General features: G+C 39.2%; 1 protein-coding gene across 8 annotated transcripts in view; it reads right to left on the bottom strand.

The window, feature by feature from the left end:
- The window catches only part of TENM1 (teneurin transmembrane protein 1), a 353764-nt gene that overhangs the window by 64441 nt on the left and 269544 nt on the right, over positions 1-19779 (bottom strand). For all 8 annotated transcript variants that reach the window (XM_086850669.1, XM_086850668.1, XM_086850671.1 and 5 more), the window contains 4 exons: positions 13640-13759; positions 11636-11897; positions 8811-9078; positions 3301-3444 (listed from right to left, as the gene is read on the bottom strand). In XM_086850669.1, coding sequence (XP_086706795.1) covers positions 3301-3444; positions 8811-9078; positions 11636-11897; positions 13640-13759 — 794 coding nt within the window. The remainder of the gene's footprint in view (positions 1-3300; positions 3445-8810; positions 9079-11635; positions 11898-13639; positions 13760-19779) is intronic.

Here is a 19779-nt window from a genome sequence, read left to right as displayed (position 1 = left end):
AACATCCTCTTACAAATGCCAGTAAATAATTAGGGCTCTGGAGAATATGTTTTGCTGTCAATAAATGTAAGTGTGTGCTTAATATCAGGCTTTCAAGCTGCTGCTTGAAATGAAATTTAGTTGATTAATGCTCTGTTGCACTGGGGTTGAAATTACCTTAAAGCATAAAGTCCCTCTAAAACTACTCCTCCTTGCCCCAGATAAATAAAAATGGAATCAGTGCACTTGCCCATCAGAAAAAAAAATTAATTCAAATAACAACCTGAAAAATTGATTAATAGCACATTCATTTGTATTCATGAGATACAGGTGTCTTTAAAAGACCTCAGTGTAGGAACTAATATTTATGGTATCTGTTCTCTTCTTGATTATGAGAAATGCCCTGATGATCTTCCAAACTGACAAAAACCTTTGTACCAGAACACATTAAACTCTAATCATGTCACAAATTAGACATGATCAAACCTCCAAACTGGTAAGGAAAAAAAAAGTGGGAAAAGAGCAGTTGAGTGTAGTTGAGAACAGGATGTGAGCCTTTGTTAACCTAACAGTCAGACTGATGCAAAACTGCATGCATTTAGAAAACCTGAGTTTCCAGTGACAGCCACATTGGAACAATGTTTGTTATTTCACATTAGTTCTGCTGCAATTTGGCATAATTTTTTTTTTTTCATTTTGTAAATCCTTCCATCTGGCAGTAAAACACAGTTTTCACTTGCTAAGGTTTCTGCATGTCAATACATGTACCTCCACATTACTATGAATTGCAAGTCTGTAAAACTGCATCTATTTCTTGCTTCTCAGTTTATTTTGTAACCTCTCTAAAATGAGCAACCTTCATAGGGTGGGAAAGAAGAGTATCTACCCTGGCTCAGAGCATGAGGAATGCTTTGCACAGTTGCAGACCTGCTGGGTGACCAGGCTTAGTGGCTGAAGTTAGATATAAGCTCTTCAGGACTAGTAAATCAAGCAAAGTGCTTCTAGTTTTAGTTTGAAAGTAGAATTGCAATTTGCAGTAGAAAATGTTATATTCCAATGATGTTTCTGCAGTTAATCCAGTGGCAGTGATCCAAAATCATAAAAGTTTTATCCTTCTAAAAAGAGCAGTTCTTCATACATACAGAGGAGATGCTTTAATTAAATGTGAAAAATCTTAATATATTCATAGTCAAGAAGGCTACTCAGTGCTTTTCATATCAGTCATGGTGGCATGGAGATTAAGTCTGAAATATGTAATTCTAGTTTGAATCATATTCTTATTTAAAGCCCACATTATATATCTGAAATAGAAGTGCAGTTCACTTGTTTCTAGATAAGACCAGAAGCACACTTTATGGTTATCTTTTTGGTTACCACTGGTCATTATTTTGTTTTGTTGCTTTAATATGAACCTACAGGCTGCTCTGGTAGGTGTGCACCAGCTTTGTTACAGTAATTGTTTTTCTGCCCTTAGCTGCTTTTCTAGGTGTACACGAGCCAGCTATGGGTGCCCAAAGCCTGAAATAGTTCTGAGGAACCCCTGACACATCCCTGAGCCTGGGCTTTGTCACCTCGCTGGAGATGCTCTGACATGCCAACTGCAAACAGAAGAGACCCTGGATTTCAAATCAGACGTGTTTATGCTCTCTCTTTTCTCCTGTGTCTCTTCAAGTGATGGGTGGAGATGTTTGGCAGCTTTCCCTGACTTCAGCCATGATCATGTCCAGCAGAGCAGGAGCACGTGAGGAAGGGGAGCAGGTGTGAGAAGCTGCACATTCCCCATCCATGGCAGTGGGCATGGCACAGCTGATTTGAGAGGAGGTGGCTGGAGGCTGACAGATCAGTGCCCCCTGGCATTCTGAGCCACACAGCTGGGATGGAGACAGGAAGCAATTTGTCACCACATACCTTGTGCTCAGGAGAGCAATGGTTTAGCCCTGCTTGGATTACAATTGTGTACTTTACAAAATCTCAGAACATGTTAGTGCCTATGGGGTGAACTGTAGTAGTAACCACTGCTGTTATCAGGTAGCTGTATAAATTGGAGTTACTGCCAGCAATTTAGTCTTGAAATTAGCTATGCAAGTGGTAAATTGGCACTAAGGAGCAGACTATGGGACTCACAGTTGGGGCTCAGCTGACTGAGGTCAGATTTCTCTTTGTTAAATGTCAATAGCTGGCATTTAAAATGGACAATCTATACAAACAAATAAGACAGGGAATGAAAGAACTGCTGTTTAAAATGTCAAACTATTTTAAATCAAAAGAGAAATCCAAATAATTTACAAACTAAATCTGACCTTTTGTATTTGGAATATTAATACTGTAGCTGTGCATTCAGCAACAGAACTTGTAAAATTTGAGAGCCATACATCTGTGCATGAATCTTCATCAACAGAAGTTTGCAGATGGAAATAGATTTTATTGGACTGACTATCAGCTAGAGCAAATTGAGAGAACTTTACTGAATCCAATACTCTGTTGACTTCTAAGTGTTAAAATCTGACCTCAAGTTTCTCTTCTGGGCAATGAGGTATCTGTTTATTGGCAAAACCATATATAGTTACCATAATTTATCTACTAGTATTGTTTTAATAATTTAGTCCCACTACTACCTGATCATAGAGGTTCATGGAGGAAAAGAAACCCCCCCAGGTGTAAAACTGGGAAAATACAAAGGGGAAAAAATATTCAAGCCTCCATGCTTGAAGAATATTTCTGCTGGGTTAATGCTATGACACCAAAAGCATTTACAGTTTTTTTACTAATGCTTTGAAATGTGCTGGATTGCTTGTACTGAGGAGTGACTTACTGTGCTTCTCCACAGAGTGGGCAGCCATAAAAGCTGCTGCACACCGGACTGGCAGTGTGGGTTTGGAAGTGATCATCATCACTGGTCTGTGATCACACAGGGTTTGTCTGCCTGGGGCTGTGTTGCTACAAAATGACAGCAGTCATAGGATGAATTAGGGGCGTAGACACTTCACTGAGAATGTAACACACTACAGGCTGACCCGAAATGTGGCACTTCTATACCAGCTGTGTAAGAATGAACCCAAATTAGTTTGCCCTTTTCCCATTTGAATGACCACAATGTGTTAGCGATCGCAAGAGTCGGTGATATTAATGTCTAAACCCCAGCAGCCAGAACATTAAAAATATTCTTTCAGATGGCATTTACAGTTCAGCTCTCAATAAATGAGGGTGCACATTCACAGAGGATTACACATTAGGAAGTGTAACACTTAAAATCTGAACAATTAATTCCTTTAAAATTTGTATTCTCCTTCAGCGTGGGCAGTAAATAAAGGAGCGACTTACCACTTTGTGGATTTAATACATGGTGTTTGTTTATAGACCAGCCACCCAGATTTGAAGCATCCATTTCAAAGCCTTGAAGGATTACAGTTCTCTTCTCCCACAGAATAAAATCAGGACATGTTTCATATTCATATCCCACTGACACTGCAAACAAATAATTAAACATCTCTCAGTCTACCTTTTTCTCTGTAAACTGCTAGGCAGTTTTTCATTCTAGGTTTTGATATTCATCTGTCAAGTAATGATGCCACTAATTTTCCTCTGCCTGATTGCTATTGTTGTATGGTATTTTTTGAAAAAAGGGTTTTAAGAGATTAGTAAATTATTACAGCTATAGTTACTACTGCTTCAAAGCAGAAGATTGTCTGTGGTATCAGTTATGGATTTAATAAGATTATAAATCTCTTCCAATGACTCCTGACTTGATTGTTTATTGCATTTTTTCTAATTACCTGAATAACAGCTTAAATAGTAAAGAATCCATGCTAAAACAAATTGGTTTTTATTTGTTTGCTGACTGTAAAAATTATAATTAGGCAGAAATGGATTGACAAGCTGAACATTTCTAGAGTTACACATTTATCTCAATAGGCTTGCTCATTACCAAAATATCTGATGACAGATCTTGAATTTCCCTAAGGATGGTGAGTCTTGGGAACTCAAATTAATTAAAAAGCCTTTTCCTTTAGTACTTCCATAAAACAAAACAAAACTTCAAAATTTTTGATATGTCTAATATACCAACCTTTCAAAAAATTATTTATCTCTAAGTTTACTAGATTTCAGTGAAACTCATTCATAAAGGAAGAATATTTTTTGACACCAAATTCCATAATGTGACCTAGGAAATATTGAAATAATTCAACAATGTTTAAAAAAATATTTTAAGATACAAAATTTAAAAAAAAATAAACATTTTTAATAGTTTCTTTCCACTTTTTCTATGTAACAGCTTTAGGTATATTTCACTTAAAACATACATAATTTAAATACCACCTAAATTCCATTATGGTATACAATCAAAATATTTTGACCAGATCTAACAGGGAATATTTGTGTTTGTAAGATAAATGTTTTATGGCAAACTGAAAGCTGTTCCTTACAGTAACAGCTCTAGAGCTGCTTCACCATTTTAGCAGAAAGAACCTGTTTTTGCAGCTAAACTCTGACTTGTAAAAACCACATCTCCTTAAGTACTATAAATACTGTATGTTTCAAACATTACAGGTTTCAGTTTGAGGGTCCAGCAGCCACTTTGTGCAATTCTGTTACAGGAGCTCTTACAACCAGCACCAGCAAAGCTTCTGGGTACCACCCTGAGCTGAGTGCCCAAGAAAGGGCACAGAATTTCCAGAATAGCCACATCCTGTGCTGGGATGAGTCAGAAGGGTTCAGTAATCGAGCACACTATTTTCTAGGTGTTAATGCAGAGAGAAGAAAAAAAGGCGGATTTTTCCTATGAAGCAACCTCAGATTTCCCACCTACACATTAACATCTTTCCTCCAGTCATGCGTTTAACGTGTTCAATCCTGGGCCAGCTGTGTGTGCCCTTTAACACAGCCCCCCAGCCTTGCTCAGTGACCTGTTGGGGACCCACAGGACAGGTATCAGATGCTGGGAGGGAGCGTGCTGAGAGCTGAGCAAGGGAGGCATAACAATTTACAGCACCTGGAATCCATGCTCATGGATCTGCTGGTGCATCTTTACCAGGGCTGGAGCTAACTCTGTAAAGCCTCAGTTTTCCCTGCCTACAGGTGATGTTTCTGAGCTGCCAAATACTCTCCAGAGGTTATCATCCCCTTTCTTAGAAGTTCACTGTTCCCTGCTCTCACAGTTACTGTGCATAGATGTCTTTTTGTCCCCTCTCATCAGCAAGAGACATATGGACACACACTCATTTTATGTGTGTCTACAACCAAGTTTCTATGCAAATTTACCCATATTTATCAAAGACACCTATGTTCTGTGCTGCCAAAAGAAATATCTGTGTGATCTTAAAGCAGGGTTTCTCAATCCATCTAACTGGAAATCCTGGTGTTATACTCATGAAAATTTCCCATCAGTCATTTTGCATGCAAAGTGATCAAGGCAAAGCATAATACTGGTATAATCGTATTTTGTTAGGTGCAGGTTTTGAGAAATGTAATTTTGTAAGTGAAATTAAAATCTGTCAGCTTACCCTCATTGTGGGGTGTTACTTTCTGATCCAATTAATTTATAGCACTTTTTTGAGGTGACTGAGATTTCATTGTATGAACGTGAACTTCAGCAACTATGGTTTTAGACTTTAAGAGTCAGCAAGTACTGCTCCTTGCAGTCTCAAAATAGATTTCAAAAGATCTATTGACCATCTGTATCAAAATCCAATTCTTTTCATGCAGCTATTGAGAAGAATAATCAGTGCCAGACATACAGCTTAAGGGCTGTTGCCAAAAACCAGGCAAGAAATAAAAGACACAATTAACCAGGACAGTAAACTCTATTTCAACCTCCCCTGAAATATTTGTACTTATCTGCATCCACTTTCTTTGAACAATCAACCACAGCACCAGGTAGGGCTGTTGGAGAGCTCGTTTACGCACACCCCCAAGAGGGTCCATCCTTGCAGACCCCTCAGTGCTGCTGTGTGGGATGCAGGGGCTTGCAGGAATCTGTATGGAGTTACACAGGAGCATTCATTGAGTAATTGACTGAAATCCTTCTCTTGTGTTAGATTACAAGGGGACATAGACTTTACCACCAAGCTTTTGTGTCAACATCCACATGATGCTGATTTATTCAGAACAAAAAATGCTGCTTTGTCATCTCAGCTGTTACTCCAAGAAAATGGCCTCTTGTGAGGAGCTTGGGGACTGGACACATGCCAGCAAACATTTCTCCAACAAGATTAAACAGAACCATTTGCATGTGGAAATATGCTCAGAAAGTCTTGTTTTCTGTAACTGGTTATGTGATCAGTGCTGTCAATAACCCTGAAGAAAAATATAGATGTTTATAGTATTTAGAAAACCAAAAGCAGATGGTTATAGTCCTGAGTTCCAGGACTTCAACCTGCTCCAATCTAATTTAATTAAAATGAATACCGAACAGAATGCACTATTAAATATTGGTAATATACTGGCAGAAGAAATTATTTTGACAAAAATTCAAATAATGGATGCAGATAAAGGTCCCTGAGTAACCACTGTGTCAATTTAAATAAAGCTTTATTGGAATCTAACAAAGCATGCTAGTAATGCACTTAAAGTATCAAGATTTTTGCTCCTATTTTGAAAGAAGCACAATTAACCTAAACTTTTAAGGAAAACAAAAAAAATGAAGCACCAATTAAATTATTTAAATGTTGTTATCCAGTGCTATTGTGTAAGCTTTATTCATATTTAAACACATGAAGCTCATCTGCTCCTAATTTGGAAAACTAACTACAGTATCCTTTAATGAGATGCTATGTGTTTGAATTAAAATGTTTTAAAGTCTGGGTATGTACTGGACTTCATCATCATTACAGGACTCTTAAATGATGCAGTGGGAGCAGCATAGTCAACTGTTCCCTCTCAAACATGAGACAGTGACAGCCTCTGGACACAGGGCACACATAGCCAAGCTGAGGAAAGCCCCAGGTGGCACCTGTGACCCACCTGGTCCTGCCTGATCATCCATGGGAGTGCCAAAGGGCAAGCTGGAATATTTTATTATTTCTAGATTTGCACAAATATGTGTCAACAACTCACTTGATACCTTCCCTCATTGAAAAAACAAACATCAGCAATGGGTCAAGGCTGGATCTACTCCCTCACAGGGCCTCCTGTATCTCAAGTGGCTGAGAAGGGCACTGCTGCTCCTTGCCACACACCACACCAGGATGTTCAAAATCTTGGTGTCAGTGCCAGCACCTGACTGACCCCAGCAAAAAGTTGCCCACTATTCTGGAGATGTGAGCCAGAACTGGAAGATCAGTTTCAGATAGGAGAGAAGATGCAGCAGTTCTGGAGACCTTGCACCCAAGGTTGGAGGTTGGACTCCTTTAGGCTAATGCAATGTGTGAGCTACAGTTGGAATGAGAAGACCTGAGCTTCTGTATGAGCATTCATAGCAGATCAGGAAACTAATGAAGCCAAAAATGTATCGCTTATTCCTTGGTTGCTTCAGTTTTCAGCTGAATTTGCTCTTGATCTGGCTCATTTCATGATCAAATGTATGTGAGTGGTGGCCCATGGGTAAGGAGAGAATGTGGGAATGTCCCTGCAGGCAGCAGCCCATGTTGTGTGTGTTCAAGGAGACAGCAGGAACACAGTTCTGGGAAAAGCTTTGTCTGACCTTGTCCTTTGTGTATTGCATTGTGTAATCATATTCCACAGTTTGGTCTCATAACCCATCACAGACATCCCTGTCTGTCTATGCCTGCAGTACTCTTAGGGAAGAGTTGAAAAGGAAAATGCTACAATCCTCCTTTTCCCCATTGCCTCCCCAGAGCTGCCTCCCAGCCCACCTGTCTGGTGCACACAGTAACACCATCACGCACCAGAGGCCCCAGGAGCTGCAGAGCCTGGCTGGCACCTTTTGGCCCTGCACAGGCCACTCTGCAGGCACTCTGCCTACATGGACAACACAACAGATCCTGAAGGAAGCTCCTGGCTGCCCCTCAGAACAGCATTTTCATACATGGAATGAAGCATATTCCTTGTGAGGGAACACAGCTCTGTCACCCCTGCCACTCTTGCCTTACAGCCTGATCTCCCAGTGCTTCTGGTTATAATTGCCCTGACATAAAAAACAAACAGAACTGCTACAGAAGTGAATGGGGTTGTGATTCACAATACTAAGCTTTGCTTGTAAAGTAAGTAATTCTAATACAAAGCATCTATTAGTCCATTGAACAAGATAACATCAAATTAAATTAAAAAAATAGAAAGCCCTTAAAAAACCACAAATAATGAAATTAATGAAAAAAATGCTGGCTAAATAAAATGTGTTTGCACAGACAGCACTTCTGTAGCAATTCTCATAATGGCCTGTGCTACTTGCTGAACAAAGCCTATGAGACACAATGATTCTTGGATAAACATCTTTAAACAACAAATCAATTAGTTTTAACTGTTAAGAGACATGAAATGTAGTAAGAAAGGATGCCCAAAAGTTAGAATTTTGCAAACCCTAAGTGGAAATGACATTTTAAATGTCACATCCAAAAAATGACAGAAACAATGACACACCAAAGGTCATATTCAAAGTAACATTCAAAAACAGAGACAGCTGAATATAATGCTGTTAGTACACAACCATTCTCTGAGGGAAAAGGGAATTTTCAAATTGATTAAATTAGAAAGATGACATTGGAAGAACAACAAAATAAATGTTTTTGGGATATCATACAAGTCACTTCAGTGACTTTAGCTAAAGAGGCATTTGATTTAAAAGAATGTAGGAGCAGCAACAAAATTTATTTGCCATATTTTCCTGGCTTGATGTATGTGAATGCTTCTGCTTACATCAATATGATTCTACATACCCATTGCCTCAGCCAGACCAGAAACCTTCTGTCCATATATATCTGTCTTATTCCAGGCAAATGTATACACCAAATTGGCTGCAGCAGGAAACCATTTCTGAAGCAGACGTCCTTCAACAGCAACTATGAGATGGACTTTTGCCATTCCAGAAGGGATGGTTGTGTGTGTCAAAATAATGCGCAGCAAAGTTTTATACCCTGGTGTCCGACTACTGAGATAACTCAGCTTCACAAAACTTGAAGGAATCGTGATTTCCTCTTGGACCACCTTGGAAATAAACACATCGTTATATCCATAGCCATGAAAAATGCAAAATTATAATAGTGAGAGCAGGTAATCATTTTACCTTTCACAATTATGATGTGAACACAGCACCACTGAAACAACTGGTTTATTTCAGCAATGCAGTAGTCAGGCACATGACAAAATGTCCAACATCAGACACTGCTTGGTCAACTTACTGGATGGCAGGCTGTCTGTCTGATAAACAGCCTCTTCCTCTGATGCTTTACTGGTATCTACTGAGGAGCAAATTCTGCATCTGTGCACATATTCTTACATATAAGCTGTACAGCTTCACCTTGTCTTTATTACTTGGTTTACTTATCAAGTGCTCTTAGCTGGAGTATAATTAAAATTTTTTTAAAATATACATACACCTTCTATCGTGTACATTGTGAAGTTAAGATACTATCCTGATTTGGAGACAGTAATTTTAACTTGGGGAGTGTTAAGAAAGGAGAAAGACCTTCCTGCTAAACCATTTGTGGAGCTAGGCCAAGCTTCAGCAAGAAGGGTCATGGTGTATGAAGGAGCAGCATTAGGAACCTAGCAAGCTAACTGGGGACACACAGCAGTGAGGATGAAACAGCCTGAGCATCAGAGTCATCTCGCTCACAGGTAAGCCCCCAGGGAGTGCAATGAACTCAAATCCCAGGGCCCTGCTGTCAGAGCTGCTGTCTGAACCACTTGGATTAAAGCAAGCTTGGATATGCCCACTGTGAGGTGATATCAATTCCCACTGCAATGGAGATGGGCCCTCAGCAACTGGAAGAACTGCAAAGGCTCTGAGCTTGTCAGGGGAAAAAAGAAATTTGGCCTTGACCTCTTGAATCATGTGGGGCTTGGAGCAACAAAAAGGGATTTAGCTCCTGGGATAAAAGAGCTGTTCTGGGACAGACTGTGAGGAAGAGTGGGCAAGAGACAAGACTGACTCCTTGGAGGATGCTACCACAGTCACTCAAAAGCCACCTGAAAACTAGACTGTGGTTAACAAGATTAATGATGTTAGTGCATTTCTGTACTAATGAATCGACCTGTCACAATGTTAAATTCATCATGCTTGGAAAAAGACAAACTGTTTTGTTTATATTTTCCAGTTTTTAAATTTTCCTTATTTAACAATAGATTACTTCACTTTCAACCAATTTTATTTACAGACTGCAACAGTATCACTGTCAGAGCATTGCTGCAGTACAGCTGGAGGCCTGCCAGCACTTGTCATTTCAACATATGAAATGTAGTGCTGTCAGGGAAATCCTGCTCCTTTTATTGTTCCTGATTTGCAGTGTTCCCCTTCTTTCCTGCTGACATCCCAGCTGTCCTCTCTGTTATACATCTGACATTCCTTTTCATTTTTTAATAGAAAAGCAGGAAGAAATATTCATGCATTAATACATGCTAATATAACCTTTTCTCCTATTATTCTCAGTTAATTTTTGCTCCATTCCCAGAACCATACAATGAAACTCAACACTCTAAGAAACCTCCAATGCCAAAAAAAAAAAAAAAAAAAAAAAAAAGGAAAGAATCTGGGAGTGATCTGGGAGTGGTTTCTGAGTACTAGACTGCATCTTTGAGTACCCTGATGTTCAAAGACCACCTAGGCATACCTCATGAGGAGCACTGTGAACCAGTCGTTTTTTTACCGGTGTGCAGCAGTTATTCTTAATTTATGTTCATTAGTTTCACATACTACATTCTGTGAAGCGATGCTCTAACCATCAATTGGATGAAATATGGTAATAGTTATGGAGTTGTTTAGACATAATTCAGTTCAAGCAGAGGTCTCTCACATGTAGAATAAAGTAGCAACACTTTTATAAGGCTACAGGCACCCTCCCAAGTATCTTTCAGGCTTTCTTGGTGAAATTAAAAGAGAATCCAAAAGTGGTCTCATTCTTTAAAATCGAACTTATCAAACAACATACTAAAAATTAAGGGCATTGATATGACCCAAGCTGTGTTTTGTTGTGTGTTCGACTCTCACAACCTCTTTTAAGTCCCAAGTAAAACAACAGTTAATTACAAGATTAATTAGAAATTACTTCAAACACTTCAGGGAGAAAAAACCCCAAAAATTTAAATTAAAAATCAAGTCCTAAAGATCATGTTGAAATTGCTCTACTGTGGAAAGAAAGTAATAAAACCCAAGAATCTGACATAAAGCTTTGAATGGATGAAACACCCCTAGTAATGCTCAAAGCATCATGTCTCACACTGATGCTTGGGAAGTTGTACTGTTCATCTGTAGCTAGAAATGGTTTTGTGCATCATTATCAACAAATCACGGTTTCAATAATAATTCATGTTGGCATCCTGCACTTCCTTCTACTTGAAGGTAAGAAATAAAGCACCTTTAAATATTAAAAAGTAAGGAAAGAATAAAGACAACAGAATCTTGTTAAACAGTACTAAATAGACATGCCTTGGTGTTATTCTGCCAAGTGAATGACATTACAGCAGTTATTTAACATCTTTGAATATTATCTAAACCTGGTTCTGCAAGGAGAAGAAACTGTTAATTTAGAAGTGTTTTCATTACCTGTAATTCTGGAATAACAGTTCCTCTTTCAGGACAGGAACCTCCAAATGCTGTCAGTGGGGAAGGAAGTACAATTGGATTTGGACTGATAAAACTACTGATGTCACAAGATGGTGTATCCAACTCTGTTCTTTGCATTACAACTTTGTCTACAATGATAAATCTATTCCAAGGCAACCAAAGTGTTCTTTTTTCAGATATAAAAGGAGATCTGTCAAAAACTAGAGTGACAGAGATTCCTCCAACAGCCACAAGGTCAAAACTGGAAAAGAGAAAACAAACTGTTTTGTTTATTTTTGTTTTTTTATCACATTACCACATCTTTCAATGCATCACAAACAAAAACTTTATGTTTGTTATTACAGCTTTTAATTTAGTATGGAAATCATTCAAGCATACAGTCTTTGCATCACCTTGGTATCCACAAAGAAGCTTTACCTCTGTGTGCCTTCTCCCTGTATGCATCAACACCAAGGCACAGAATTTCTCTGTTACTGGGCCTCTCTCCCCTCTATCAACTAGCATTAATACTAATAAAAGTGTGAATCCAGTTGCTTTGGTTTATATGAAAAAAAATCCTATCCCAGAAAAAGGATGCCACTCATCATCTATGCATGAAGAGCATTCAGAATAAAAAGGCTTAAAGCCTGTTAGGCCTTAGCTCTATTAACATAACCTTTTCCCTTTTTCTAAAAGCACCAGGAGGAAAAGGTTGAGTAAGTACACTGAGCACATGACTTCCCTGTAGAGGATAGGAAATTTTTGGGAAAGATGGTGATTAATTGCACTGAGAACTGAGTCAGCTCTTGAACACAAGTAGGATGATCCTCTGGGAGCTACTGCAAAGAACCTTTGGCACATCTGGGCTGCAGAACAGTGGGACATAGAAGGCATGATGTACAGTCTCAATTTCAGAATTTCTGACATCCACAGTCAGGCAACACAAGGTAATATGTAAATAGCTACTTCACCCTCTTTATTACTGAGTGCATCTATTATGGAGGTTTTTGATGGTAACAAACTGTGATAAGAAGTCAGACTTAATTATGCATATCTCATCACATTTCCCAAATGACACCGATTACATTCACAGCAAAATACAGGTAGCATATTTTAATGCAACAACTTTATCCAGGCTAGCGTAAGGAGGAAATGATAATTACTAACTTTCAGTAGTGTGATTTGAAAGTCAATAAACTAAGGTGAAATAAATATGCACACTCTTTACTTTTATAAATTGGCAAAGCCAAACAAAAAACATAGTTGTGGAAACAGTGACAAATTGCACCCCTTTTTCCCTGCTGGAAGACAGCTTCAGATTTCTGTAATTCACAATCCATCCAAGGAAGATGAAGTCTCAAACTGCTCTTAACAGCTTAATTGAAGTTCAGGAGCAAGTCATGACCCTATTGCAAATGGATGGCCAACCCTGGAGCGCAATATAGAATATATTGAAATCTCACCTGTCATTGAGAAATGAACTCAGACCTGCAAGGCTGGTGAAGAAGAGGAAGTCAGGGCTGGTTATGGAACAACAATTTAACCATTTGTCTTTGAAAAGACTCTTGTTCCCAGTTTTCCTTGTGTGTCTCAGATGGTCAGCTAAAAGATTTCACTTCATTGACACCTCAATAAAGTGTGTGGATGATTCACACTTAACAACAACAACAAAATGCTGGAAGATATTTCCTGGAAAACCTGACTTGTGATAATATTCCAAGGTCAAGAAGGTACTGTTACAGCAGACCTGGCACATTTTGACTCCAGGAGTTTGAATGTCACCAATTTTCTTGCAGTTCAGTTTTATTTCTTTTTCTTTTCTTTTGTCTTTTTGCTACAGAGAGCTCCAATTAACTGTGCTCCCAGACCAGAAGGCCAGATGTCATCCTCAAGCCACACTGTGAACTGTGATGTCTATGAAAATTTTGTACATGAACAGAAGTTGGTAGATGGCCATAACAACACAAACCTAAACCAGTGGAGGATCATATATGAAAGCCTGACCTTCCATCCTGTCGACTGATGGTGTATCCATACTCATTGTGGTGCAGGAAACTGACGTTCACTCCAACCAAAGGTGTTCCATCGATTGCCACAACCTGGCCTCGGATGACACATGCCCGTCTGTAACAAGCAGAGTAGATGACATGTTACAAACATAAGGAAGGTAACAAGGGCATTGATTTCAGAAACTGGGCTGTGCTTTGGTCCCAGACAGACAGAACCACTCTGGTATGAGAGTGACTACTGACTTTTGGAAGAGAAGTCATACAGGCGCAAAATATTGATTTGAAAAAGGACAACACACAGACTCTCCCATAAACCGTTGGTATAGGAAGAATATATTCCCGTTTCCTGACATATTCGAGGGTACTGTTTGTTCTGCCACTGAATGATACTGCAAAGGTTTCACTGATAGTGGGATTTAGCTTGCTGCAGCTCTAGGGAGTGATGGCTTGTGAGAGAAAGAAACCGCATTCTCTGCTGCTAGGTATAGGACATTGCTGTCTATTAGAAAAAAGCTGAACTAATGTGATAAGGCAGCAGTGAGACACACGGGCTCCACCGAACTTCAAAATTATATAGGTAAATTCACAGGGTGCCTAATCAAGTGTAACATACACTTTTCTCAATCCCCCACCACATGTGATGCCCTTCTAAATTCCCTCTGGGATGCATTGTACTTGCACCCACTTTCCAGTTTATCCTCACATTCCAGTGAAGAAGTTGGAACATGTCTGCACAGCAGAACACATCAAAGTCAATGGACAGGAAAGTGAACTCATTACTAAGTGCGTCTAATCGGAGGCTAACAGGATCACAGAATCATAGAAAATGAGAGCTGAAAGGAAAGACTACAAGACTTTATCTTGTGCATTCCTTTGCCTCGGGTAAGATCAACTATGCCTACATCAGTCCAGACAGATGCTTGTCTAACTCTATAAGCTCACCAAGTAACCCATTCCAGTGCCTCTGTATGAGTGCTCTGCTCATGGCAAGTTCTTCTTACTGTCCAATTTGAACCTCCACTGTTGTCCTTTCAGGCCATTGCTTACACCTTAGTCACAGAAATAGTGAAGAAATTACTCTTTTTCTTAGCTTTAGCCTTTTATCTATATGAATAATGAAACATAAAGGAATCAGGTCTCCTAAGGATGAGGAGTAAGATGTAAAATATCCTTATGGTGTAGATTAGGACCTAGTGGGATTTTCCAAGGGTTTACACAGCTACATTCCACTGAAATTCCTCCCAGTATTTTTGCCCCAGGCTGACAGCTACACCACATCAATATACCGGCACTGGCTGAACCAACACAGGGCTTGGAAGCTCACGATACTACTGCATCTATTTCCTGGAACTGCAGTTTGAGGTAATGAAATGAACAGTGTATGCAGAAGTCTTTTGGTAACATTAAGACATTTAGGGTCAAAACCAATAGAACACTTATAATTACTCAATATAAATGACAAGCCTCAACAGACACATCTACTCACAGTCAATATATGATGTAAATAAAAAAACTGAATAGCTCCTCAGACAAAGGTTATTTAGGAGTCTACATATGAATTAAATTGAATTAAAAAAATATCCCTAGACAGATTAATTGACCATGATCCAATGAAATCATATGCAGAAATTGGAGAATATAAATTTCTTAAAATTTTGACATGCCTCTTAAGATCCCATTCTCCCGAGCCACTAACAGGGCACTGATTTATCACCATGATATCATTAAACCCATCTGACTATGACTTGAGAAAATGCAAATTAACCTTTTTGTGAGTACACCATTCACCATAGTTGCTAATAGGAATTCCATGCTCTTAGGCCATGGAAAGATGCTGATAAATCCTAGAGGAACGGGAGATGCTGTATTACTGCCAGTGTGCAAAACAAGAGTTCTGATTGATCACCTGTTTTGTTTTGTTCATGAAGTAATTGGTTGTGGCCCTATTTGTGGCCCAAAATCTGCTGCTCCACTGAAGGCAATTGAGCTCCTGTTTGTCTCAACAGACTCACAAGACTCACTCAACAGAACAGTCAGGTCCAACTACTCTTTGATTTGTTAGAGTAGAAAATACTTGTTTCTATTATTTTCCCATACTTCTAACATCAACAGATGTGCATTTTCTTTTCTAACACCTTTTTTAGTGCACTCCACGTATTTACAACACACACTGGTGTGAGTGTGAAACCCCTGGGAGTAACCATTATTCAGTGCATTGTTCTTGCACTCCTGTTCATTCTACACAGACTTGTCTTCTGACACTACTCTGTCCTCATATTTTTTCAAGCACACAGATTTGTATGATAACAGCTCATCAAAATCTCCCATTATTTCATCCATGGCATTTCTTTCCTTTATTAATTCTCTTTACTTCCTATTATTTATAAATAATTTTAAGAAACTTATCTTTCAACATTGTCCTTTTTCAGTCTTCATATTTTACAAGCTATTACAGTATGTGATAAAGACACAAAAACCTCATTAATCTATATTTATCTATACTGAATTGTCTTTGTAATCTCTTAGATTTTAAATGTCCTAAGCCTGCCTCTGTGTTCCTACATTTGTCCCCACTATTTAATGTCTCTTTATCACCTGCTCTAAGTTGAAGAGTCTTCACTGGCCTCTTTTTGAGTAACCAGAACCTCCTAAATCTTTGACTAAGATTTGATCAGAATTAGCTTTAATTCTGGCATTTACTGCAGCTATGAAAACATTTTTGAGTTACTTTATGACCAGCATGAGTCTCCAAGGCTCAGGAGGTAACTAAGAGCCCCAGCTTGCAGCCAGCTCTCCCTTGTTTCCTAGTGCCCTGGCAGCTCACACAGCAGACCCCATGTCCTCAGGCATGCTGGACACAGGTTCTCTGCAGCTCTGCTGCTTAGAGAACACCTCACTTAATTCCTTCCCTTACCAGAGCTTTTAGAGCATGTTCCCTGCAGTGATGTCCCTTCACAGCCAACAGCCACTTCACGCTTCCGTGCTTCCACATTCATCCTCTCCCAGATGAGCTGGAGGCCTTGCTACCACTCACTGCTCCTCTTCATTTGAGCAAAGAGACCTCTAAAAATCACGATGTCTCCTCAATGCACTGTACTTTCTGCCTCTAAGACTTATTCCACACTCTCGTGACTACCCTGGTTTGCTTTCTCATGGGGGATAACTTGTACTATCTGTCCAACAGCCACCTATCTGTGATGATTGCATAACTTCAGACCTAAGGCTTTCCAAGTTGTTTTGACTTGAAAGTAAGCGCAAAAATGTCTTCTCTAATTTGGTGAAGCTGGGCAGGAACATGGCCTGATAAGATGCCTTAGTGTTTTCAAATGCATTAAAATGTTCCCATTCCCCTGGCAAGCTGTACTAAATCTGCAACTCCAGAGGGAGCAGTTGGCTTTTTGAAAGAAAGCTGAGATTCCCACGGGTTGCAGGTGGCCTGAAATAAGTAGGACTCCTCTGTCAACGCTTCATGGGTCATTCCACAAGTAACTGAGGAACTCACTACTCTGTGGATCTCAGGTCTCTGCTGTCAGGAAGTTTGTTTGACATCTCTAATTTAAAATATGAACAGAAGTTTAAACTTTTGATGTATTCTTTCAGTACTTGTAAAGCATTTTATTATTTTACCACCATTCTGCCTTGCTCTTCTGCTACCTACCTGCTATTTTTTGCTTTTGTTTTGCATGTTAAGTTTCCAATATGCACCTCAGGCTGAGACATTAGGCTCAGATATGGAACTCTGTCTAGCAGCTTGTGAATTTACAAGTGTCACATTACCAGAAGATGTCATTTACTGTATTACATTTCTGATTAAAATCTTCAATGAGAGAAATTAAGCTGAAGGCTAGTGAGGTACATTCATTTCTTCCTGCTGACAACGTTGCTGTAAGCAACATTTGAAGGGTAATTAATTCAGTACCATACAGTGGACCCTTTCGTGGGCAATTTGCAGTGAGCCAAATAGCTTGCCAGCAGCATGCATTACAAAAAAACCTCAGCAAAGAAACAAGCTAAAAACTTTCCTGAGAACAGGAGTTGACAAAACCATAATAATCTGATATACTCTACTACACATAGTAGGTTAAAACCTGACGTAAGCAAGCACATTTCCATTTATCCAGAATGTCTCTAATCTGCCTTTTGCCATGTGACAATTTAAGTGTGAGTTTGTAAAAACCCAGTGCATATAACATAGTTTTGACATAACAAAAAGTAATTTTTTTTGCAAACATGTAGCCCCTTAACAATATTTTTGGTGTGGTATTTAGCAATGGCTCGTGCAACATCCTGACTGTACTGTATAAGACAAATATTTAAATATTAGACCTAAACTAAAGTCCAAGATGCAAATGCAGAGGGATAGATGTCTCAGCAGCTGTCAGAACAACTAGTTTTACTATGTCAGATTATTTCGAAAATTCCAGGATATGGCAGAGACCAAATAGTTCCAGTATGAAGGACAGAGATAATCTTCACCATTTTTGATAGCTTTCCAAGATATAATCAACATCATTTTGTCTCCAGTGAGATTCATGCAAACATCACCCAAATTAGAATTCCACTGAACTGTGGTATAGTAAAACACTGCACAATGTCATTTGAATCAGAAGACTGAAAACATTGGATAGATGTCTCTTCCTTAATCCTCCTAATGGTCTCAGAGATATCTTGTAAAGGGAAATTAAAAAAAAAAAGAGGCAGATAGGGCTTTGCAAAATTGGAGCACCAGTGGGAGTGGATGCCAGTGCTCTGAAATAAATTCATACCACTATTACATCCAATCCTTCCGACATTTCATTTTTAACCACCAATGCTATAAAATCAGCAGCACTGCAGGCAGCCATGAGTTAATATCATCTGCCTAGACACAACCTTTTCAGCAACAGCCCAAAGGAGATTAAAACTCCCCAAGCATTCTTTGGTCTTTAGCAGATAGGCTGGATCACAGATTTCTGATGTTTTTTACTGTAGCAGCAGTTGTCTTTCTGTATTTTTTTCAGTACTCTTAATTCCCAGGAGAAGAACCAACACAAGATGACAGTCAGATTGGCGATGTCAGAGGCAGCACAGTTTATCTACTGCCTCTTTCAGAGACCCTGGTTATCTCTCATCCTTGAGTGAAATTCTGGCACTTTTTAATAACATTTGACTTATGGATGAACAATAATTCAACAGCCTGTAAGACTCAAGAATGGAGCAAAGTGTGGACTGAGGAACCCTTTGGGCTGCCCAGTACATTGTAGATTACTGTTGACAAACCCCTGGAGACACGGCATGCGTCTCCAGGCACTGCCCTGACTCTAAAGACACAGCCACCCTCATCTGAATCCCAATGATTTTCTCACCAAACTAACTATGAATTTGTCTACAATGTGAGGAAATGATATATGGGGTGTTAGTGATACACCAATGCCAGTAAAGTCCTGCTCCTCAGTGGCAAGAAGTTGGAAGCCATGGGGAGGTTGGGCTGCTGCTCCCACATGGAACTTCGCTGCTCTTTAGTCTTCAAAGGCATGGCAGGTATCAGGGTAAAGAAACGAAATACTCAGAAAAAGCTTTTAAATCCAAGTTAAATCCCATCAATGATAGCTTTAAAAGATCAGTTCCTTATATCTATAAAAGCACATTGATGGGATTATGTGCAATCTGGCTGCTAACATTTGCAGTGCCACAGAACACTGTACAGGCAACTTGAGCATTCAACTCCTCTCTGGAAACTCTTCACTGTGAGGCATTTTAATGAGGAAAATTTTTCAGTGGTGAATTTTGGTTTAAACTGCACACAGAGCCAGCCAAGGACCCTGCCCCAAGAACACTGACCTCATTCATAAGTGCAACACTCCAAGAGACCCACCAGCGGCAGGTGGGTGCTTCTCATGGAATTCATCTTCATGGCCAATTGTTCTACATATTTATAACATCCTGTTACATTATTAATAGTGATTAAATGTTGTATTTCAGATCAATAGTGGTTGTTTACAAATTTACTTTATTAAAAATTAATGCTGAAAAAAAAAGTTCACTGAATTTGTGTGCAGGATTGTGTTGAGGTTGTAATCTAAGTGTTATGTACTGTGAAAATAAAAAATTCTTATGTGCTTGTTACTGGAACATGGTTTATTTAATTCATAGGCC

Source organism: Cyanistes caeruleus, chromosome 14 (genome assembly GCF_971803275.1).
Source record: "Cyanistes caeruleus chromosome 14, bCyaCae1.hap1.1, whole genome shotgun sequence".
NCBI classification, from domain to species: Eukaryota; Metazoa; Chordata; class Aves; order Passeriformes; family Paridae; genus Cyanistes; species Cyanistes caeruleus.
The sequence above is the reverse complement of the archived record's forward strand: the minus strand, read 5'-3'. Positions and strand labels throughout refer to the sequence as shown.